Source organism: Cephus cinctus, unplaced genomic scaffold, assembly GCF_000341935.2.
Source record: "Cephus cinctus unplaced genomic scaffold, Ccin1 Ccin1_scaffold0629, whole genome shotgun sequence".
NCBI classification, from domain to species: Eukaryota; Metazoa; Arthropoda; class Insecta; order Hymenoptera; family Cephidae; genus Cephus; species Cephus cinctus.
The window spans coordinates 178764-187044 of record NW_014333270.1 but is presented as its reverse complement, the minus strand read 5'-3'; the positions used below and the strand labels follow the sequence as shown (position 1 = coordinate 187044).

General features: G+C 42.4%; 2 protein-coding genes across 6 annotated transcripts in view; one reads left to right on the top strand and one right to left on the bottom strand.

The window, feature by feature from the left end:
* LOC107269300 (elongation factor 1-alpha) overlaps positions 1-2714 on the top strand; it is an 11576-nt gene extending 8862 nt beyond the window's left edge. The window contains exons 2-3 of one of the 2 annotated variants that reach the window (XM_025086578.1): positions 938-2272; positions 2359-2714. In XM_025086578.1, the coding sequence (XP_024942346.1) occupies positions 956-2272; positions 2359-2427 (1386 nt within the window). In that variant the 5' untranslated portion in view covers positions 938-955 and the 3' untranslated portion in view covers positions 2428-2714. The remainder of the gene's footprint in view (positions 1-937; positions 2273-2358) is intronic. The other variant, XM_015742994.2, reaches the window with a different exon arrangement.
* A 796-nt stretch (positions 2715-3510) lies between these two features.
* LOC107269302 (transcription factor cwo) overlaps positions 3511-8281 on the bottom strand; it is a 19501-nt gene continuing 14730 nt past the window's right edge. For 3 of the 4 annotated variants that reach the window (XM_015742996.2, XM_015742998.2, XM_025086579.1), the window contains 3 exons: positions 5831-6014; positions 5505-5741; positions 3511-5414 (listed from right to left, as the gene is read on the bottom strand). In XM_015742996.2, the coding sequence (XP_015598482.1) occupies positions 4873-5414; positions 5505-5741; positions 5831-6014 (963 nt within the window). In that variant the 3' untranslated portion in view covers positions 3511-4872. Of the gene's footprint in view, positions 5415-5504; positions 5742-5830; positions 6015-6533; positions 7035-8281 lie in introns of those variants that run through there. The other variant, XM_015742997.2, reaches the window with a different exon arrangement.

Below are 8281 nucleotides of genomic sequence, written 5' to 3'. Positions count from 1 at the left end.
ATTAAGACGTTTATATAGTCCGAAACTGTATTCAAAACGCCCTGGAACTTGTGAATGCGCAATGGAATTAAAAAAATATTCAGCTTATTTCTATAAACAAAATAAAATCATAACAAGTCCTCGCTACATAATTTGTTTATTCGAAATTTCTTTCGAAACCAGCTCAAAAAATGGCGGAGTTACCCCTTAATCAATTTTGAAAATCCTGTATCTCCTTACCCATTGGGGTACAAACGAAACTAACGGTGGTACAAACGGGTACAAACGATTCTAAATTCATCCCTGCAAACAGAATTTAAATTACTCCAAGTTGGGTGCTAGCGGTTTTTTGACCCCCCCTGTAATTTTCAATTCTTTGAGGTACAAACGAAAATTAAAGTGGTACAACCAGGTACAAACGGGGTACAATCGAATTGGGTTTTGAAAATTATAATATTTTTATGTCGGCTGCCAGGTTCACGTAGGTACAAAAGTGATTAACTTTGCGATTACACCATTCTAAACACTTGTCAATTTTTCAATGTTGTAACGGCAGCGTAGTGTTGCCTGGTCGTACAACAATGTTCCATCAAGTAGTGCAAACATGTCTGTAGTCAGCCATTGTGCTCCCTCTTCATCTAGCGCTATTTATTACGAATTCATTTTACACTCTCATAATTCATGAAGCATGTTTAAGGCCCATTCCTAATTCGAACCTCACATGACCACTCTGTCAATTTAAAGGACATCACGTAACTGTGACAGTGACATATTTTGTTCAAATCATCTACTTTATCGCATACTGCTAGAGTCGTTAAATAAAACATATTAATCACTTATCTAAATATAATCTAAATATTATACTATTCTCCATAATATATTAACATTGATAACATTTGACTAATAAGAGTTTTATTCTCATATACTTGACTTATAATGCTGAGACCTATTTTTCTAGGTGACTACGAACCCCATCATGGGAAAGGAAAAAATTCATATAAATATTGTGGTGATCGGTCATGTGGATTCTGGTAAATCTACAACTACCGGTCACTTGATATACAAGTGTGGAGGCATAGACAAGAGGACCATAGAAAAATTTGAGAAGGAAGCTCAAGAAATGGGCAAAGGATCCTTCAAGTATGCTTGGGTCCTTGACAAGCTTAAGGCTGAACGTGAACGTGGCATCACTATTGATATTGCTCTGTGGAAGTTTGAAACAGCTAAGTACTATGTAACCATCATCGATGCCCCTGGACATAGAGATTTCATAAAGAATATGATCACTGGCACAAGTCAGGCTGACTGCGCTGTGCTCATAGTGGCAGCTGGTATAGGAGAGTTCGAGGCAGGTATTTCTAAAAATGGACAAACCCGTGAACATGCATTGCTTGCATTCACTTTGGGTGTTAAACAGCTGATTGTTGGAATCAATAAAATGGACATGACCGAACCACCATATTCTGAAAGTCGCTTTGAGGAAATCAAAAAGGAAGTCTCCTCATACATCAAGAAGATTGGGTATAACACTGCTTCCGTAGCTTTTGTACCCATCTCAGGTTGGCATGGTGATAATATGCTTGAGCCGTCTCCAAAAACATCATGGTACAAGGGCTGGAAAGTAGAGCGTAAAGATGGCAATGCTGATGGAAAAACTTTGATCGAAGCATTGGATGCTATTCTTCCACCTTCTCGTCCTACAGATAAAGCATTGCGGCTTCCACTACAAGATGTTTACAAGATTGGTGGTATTGGTACAGTGCCTGTGGGTCGTGTTGAAACTGGTATTTTGAAGCCAGGCATGGTGGTAACTTTTGCTCCTGCAGCCCTTACTACTGAAGTAAAATCTGTGGAGATGCATCACGAAGCACTGCCTGAGGCTGTGCCTGGTGACAATGTGGGCTTCAATGTGAAAAACATCTCAGTGAAGGAATTGCGTCGTGGTTACGTAGCTGGGGATTCAAAAAATCAGCCACCCCGTGGAGCCGCTGATTTCACTGCTCAGGTTATCGTACTCAATCATCCCGGTCAAATTAGCAATGGTTACACTCCTGTTCTTGATTGTCATACTGCTCACATCGCATGCAAATTCGCTGAGATAAAAGAAAAATGTGACCGTCGTACCGGAAAAACAACTGAGGAAAATCCGAAAAGCATTAAGAGCGGCGACGCTGCCATAGTAATGCTGCAACCGAGTAAGCCGATGTGCGTTGAAGCTTTTCAGGAATTCCCGCCTCTGGGGCGCTTCGCAGTACGCGACATGCGTCAGACAGTCGCTGTGGGTGTCATCAAAGTGAGTTTCAATGCAATTCCGTTCAAGAAAGAAATTACATAAAAAATGGCTGACATTTCATTATTTGCTTCTATATTCGTTAACAGAGTGTGAACTTCAAAGACACCCAGGGCAAAGTAACAAAGGCCGCTGAGAAAGCTCAGAAGAAAAAGTAACCATCAAGCTTCCTCGGAGGTCCGCAGTGCGTAGACCGGCGACCCTCGGCAATTCCACCTACAAATGGAGCTTATCAGACGCCGCTGATCGCGACTACTCCATTTCACTCGTACTCGACTAATGCCAAAAGTGGACAAATGTTGTGCTTACTATTACCCCCGGTACATTATCCAGTAGTCTTGAATCCACGCATCTATCCCAACTTGCATATTCAGTTCACACACGCTCCGCGCACACCCCACATATGCTAGGATTTTTACGTTTTTACTCATATGTATATCAAATTACGAAATAATACTCAGTTCCCTCGGACCGTGTAGTTAGGTTTTTAAATTGAAAAAAACTCAGGATTGACGCCGTTTATATCGTGCGCGACGAGCACTCGCGGCGAGACAGTTCGTAAAGCACCTCTTCCTTCGGCGGCCATCTTTCTGGCATTATTTTTTTTTCTGCTATCGAATACCAACTAATTCCTGGCAAATCAAATATAATTTTCTTTCCTATGCTCGTACAAATGCGTACATGGATTCACATGAACGTATACAGAAGCCACTGTCTCGTCATTTCCCACATTCTTTTAATCGATGCGTTACGAAGAATTTGTTAAGGCCAATTTATTCGAAGAATTTTGGTATCGTTGGTATCGTTTATATTAATTTTATTAACTTAAGATATTTAACTCTAGTTAGAGATCGTTAGACTGCTCTCGGAATCGCGAGAACTCTCACTCGTGATTTTCACGAAATATTTGAATATGTCTGGATCCTGTGTGAGAATCGGTTGGTCGTGATTGACCTCTATTAATCTTGGTGTCCCATAGACACGTTCTATGATTTTTGGACCCTAAGCCATTATTAAATTGACGTAATAAAAAATTTAATTGCACTACTCACTCTCTATTATTTCCCTAAACCGTGATGCGCCTTTATTTATTTATAGCATTTTCGATTTCATTGAAAGGTGAATCTTAAAATAAAGTAAACTTTAGAAGTGGTAGTAATGTCACAATAAATCGTATAAGCGCATAACATAATATCTGACGTATGTACAATGTACCATAAGACAGGATAAGCAAGTGTCAATTTATGGTAAATATAATTTATTCGAATGAAATTTTCATCAACGTTACAACTAAACATGGTATGTACAAATATATTTAATGCAACGATCTTATAAGAATTTTAGTGTAATGCAGGTCTCGGTCAGTCTTTCGTTGCTGAGGCCCATTCTTTTGTATCGTTGGGCGTCGAGCAGACCATCATCCGTTATTAACACGAACATTACTCGTTCGTCAGATTATTTGCGGAACACTTTTACTTATTAATACATGCATACACGATCACAATTATGGAATTCATAAATGATACAGGCAGTTTAAACTAACTCATCCTCACTATACAAAGTCGTTGGTGTCAATAATATAATAATGAAAACTTGCTGTCTCTGTTTCTCTGTTATGTCTGAATGTGTGTTTTGCGATTGAATGATGTACAGACGCGGTGATCAAACGAGATTTGATTAATTTCACATATCCTCCTCAAGAGTCACGAATCTCAATGAAAATGAAAGAAATATAGAACAACGTTTGTTCTATCTCCCTTTTTAAAATTGCGTACCTTGATTGACTTATTCCTCGACCGAAAAATTCTCAAAGCAACGCGCTCTGAAAACGCCAAGATACGAATCCGTGAAAACAAGAAAATAAAATTGCTAGATTGTTATAAAAGATAGCTCCGTTGATTAAGTTACTTGTGAAATGTAAGTAAACATGACGCTTGACGACATTACGTGAATAGTCCAAAGTTAATACTGATTGGTAAATGTTCGCACAATGGTTAAGCCACTCACCAACCAAGTTTCAGCACCTTTTTTGGTTCGTCATAATAGTGAGCTTAGAGACACCGAGGGATGGCTGGTGGTACCGTATAAAAAAGAAATATATTATTTTACTAACATAAGGTCGGGTTGAAGTGCGTGATACGTTGAAAGAATTTTTTAAAATAGTGATTAAAGTCGTTTTCTTTAGCGCCTGGCGTTTGACGTCTGACTTCCAGTTTCTTTTCTGTATCCTCTCTTCATCGCAACCTTATAAATGCCAAAATAATCCACAGCCTTGTTAAAATTATAAACACAAAAAATCAGGGAAAAAAGGGGGACACAAGCGTCTTCGACGCGATGTACGTGATAGATTGTATCTTTTGTGCGGTTCGAGCGGATCATTGCTTCTGTCGTCGAAGAAGGAACACGGAAGAGGAAAAGGTAAAAAGGAAATGAAGGGAAATCTAGATATGAAATACGATGATAAGATCAGCATGCTCCGACGAGATTGTATATGATAGCCAGACCTCGTTTCTCGTACCGTTGGAAAAAAAAGGAATACGGCTGGGAGGGTGAAGGGTGAAGATGTACGCATTGCAGATGACGCTCGAAGAATGTTGCCTGCCTTAACTCTGTTGGTGCGTGGGACTGTGATGCGACCACGCAGGGGGTGACGAGTGATTGAAGTTGACCGATATCGTGACAGGATGGAGAACCATGTCAGGACCCGTGTCTGGGAGGAACGTCAGATGCGGCCTAAGAAGGGAGGACTCGACCGTCAACGGAATATAGAAGGCGCCGCCGTCGTGAAGTGCGAATATCGGAACACCATGAGGCTTCTCCGCAGTTGACGGTGGACTAGACTTGACTCGTTCGGCCGAAAATCTTTGCTTGATGGAACTCTTGAACTTGTAATTTGGCGGCCTTGATACAGGTGGCGTGCTGTGAGAATGAGTACTGTGATTGCTGTCGTCGCTGACGATGGTCGGTGGAGGAATGATGGGCCGCGGACGTTCTGGGTCGCCTAAAGAGCTCACACCTGAGCTGGAGCCATGATCCGAATGACTGTTTGGGGGACATATCAGCGGAATGGTCGAGTGAGTAAAATTCGAGTTCGCCGAACCATTGGACACGGGCATTTCAGGATGTGGAAAACCGAGTCTGTCACCTAAAAAATTCGAAAATCATGTGATTAATAGTCAGAATGACGTCAGAGGTCATCGCACGCCGATAATAACGTAAACTCGACGATACGTACTTGTTGCTAGAATTTTATCGCAGTGCTGTTGCAAATGGCTTATCAACTGCACGCAAAGCGAGTCCCTCGCGAAGAAGCCTTCGACTTCCACGAGGAAATGCATCGTCTCGCTGAGACATTCTTGAAAACCGAGTCTATAGTGCTCGGCCGCGGTGGATGTCGTCGCCGAATGAGAAACGCTGTCAACACTGTCTTCTGTGTGAGTGTGTACCGGATTGACCACAGGATGCCTGGTGTCTGTACAAACAAGATTCAGTGAAGATACTTGCGATTGGCACTGGAAACGAAAAGCCCCAAAAATATGGCTCGTCGACAATTTTATTTACCTTGTCGCAGACCCTGAAGATGCTTCATGTGACGAATCGCCATTTCAATAATTTCCGTCTTCTCCACTCGGCCACGGCCCTTCTTCAAATATTCTGCCGGTATCAATCGACTGAGATCAGCCAAGCAATTATTCATTCGATCTCTTCTGCGCTTCTCAATGATCCTGTGCGACATTGGATCTTGCTGTAACAATCAAATACAATAACGTATTTAAACAAGTATTAACTATATAATATGTAATACATATACATAAATAATAATTTTAATATAAATATTAAAAAAAAGCAGCCCGACACATGACTTGGCGAGTAATATGCGTAGTTTCTCCATAAAAAAACAGAATATAAAGCTTAATCAGGAAATACTTAAAATCTCTTGCTCAATTAATTGTTTCTTTTCCTTGCGCGATAATTCGCTATCACGAGTTTTTGATTGAGAGTAAATCCCCCGCAAAAAGTTTACAACGCGTAACGCATCGAGAACGGGAATTCCCGTTCAATCTCACTATGCGGTTCTGTTTCCGCGAACTGCCCTAACTCGCTCGTCACTCGGCACACGGTTCTGGATTTCATAATTAGAAACTCATCTATTCCGCACGTAATTCGTGGCGCGAAGCACGAATTGAAGTTTCACGAAGTAAATTTCAAGAATAATTACTACAGAGAGCAGTGAATCGAAATTACGTATTTGACGGATATTCACCTCCTTATTCAAGCAGCGCTTCTTTCTGCTGGGCGAATGTAGCGACACCTCGGTAGAATTCGGAGCCGCGTAATACTGCATATTCAAAATATTATCCATACTGTGTGTCACCATGTTGAGTCGACACGCGCCGCCAAACGAATAAACTTTAATAGAATAATAGAAGAATAAAAATAATCACTACGTTCCACACTCCGATGGGAAATCGTTATTCCTTGGTGAACGAAAACAGAATCACAGCTGATATTGTTTTGACGAGCGTCTTAATGGTTTATCTGTCTCTACAGTAAACGTAGCGTCTGGGCAAGCGACCGTTCCTCCTTTACACTCTTTCGGAGAAGATGCAGAGCGACATCGTTCAATGTTATTTCACTCGTATCACGAAACGAGAAGTGCAATAACAAATCTAACGTTGGACGTCAAGCACCATTAAATTCCCGCTCAAGAATGGAAAGCAGCTCTTCTCCGTCCAACGCGACGAACGAGACTAAACTGCTTTGGGATGCTGCGCGCTCTCGAATGGTCACGGATTGACAAGTGGTGCTCAACTTACACTTCCTTTGGCGCCGCAACCCGCTCAGCTTATTCATAACAGCGCAACTTGTCACGTGTATTCAGCACGAAACGTTGTGGTCTACACGTGAGATACTCGTTCGGTCCTCGTACCTCTTCTTTTCGCATACTTCTTCTTTCTTGCACTTCTCGAACTACCATTACGATTTGCGCCTGTGCGTCAGCGGTACCAAATACTTTCTCATTACAATTACGTAAACAGAGCAGCCCGACGCGAAAATCCCCGTCCGACTTAACTATGGCGATAACAGATTAAAAATCACGTTTGCTGCTTTTTTTTAAAGCTCGTCCCTTACGCAACTTCGACAGCACGAGTGGCGGAATTTGATTAAAAAAAAAAAAAAAAAATAAACGTAATACGAGGTCAACGAGTCAAACGGCCGTTCAACATTCTGACGAAGGTCTTTGGTGTTCGGCGAGAGATCAAGATCGGAGTACAGTGCGCGTGTGTGTATCCTATTAGTGAATTTAGCCGATACGCGACGTCACGAGAGCAAACTTCTCGGTAGTGTTTACCAGGATGGATACGCCAATCGCTGGCACGCATCCGCGAGCACGAACACGCGCGCGCTCATACGTGTGTCGGTGAAATTCAATGAGCCAAAAAAGACGTCGATGTCCTCGATGACGCATGGTCCGCTTATCTCTTTAGGGTCACAAAGCTGATGGGAAATGATCATCGGCGGTTCGAACGCGCACGTAGAGCAGCCTGCGCGTTTCCTCGCATGTGCAAACACACGTGCACGCGTCGCGTGTACCTTTTCCCCTCTTCACCTCTTCGCCTCTTCGCCTCTTCCCCGTTGCCGCCAGCGCCTCTATACGGTTTTGTCACGAGTCGAAACCATTTGACACGCTTGACTTGCACGTTCCTTCTGTTGCGTAATGTAAAACAGCTCCGAGAGACAATTCACGGCTCGAACTACAGCAGTTCGGGGTCGCGAAGGACGTTGCGTTGTGACGCTTGTATTTTTGTTCTTCCATTTATCTCCCGTCGGTATCTCATCGGTATGCTTGTCTATTCAAGAGGTGAGATACACTGTGCTTCTACTATCCCTCGCGAGGTTCCGCAAGGATAATTTGGACAACCACTGTGGAGTTCGTAATTAAGGAGCTTTCGGCCATCCAGAGCTAATAGTCCGAATTCTCACGTGTGGACCTCCCCCCCCCCCCCCCTC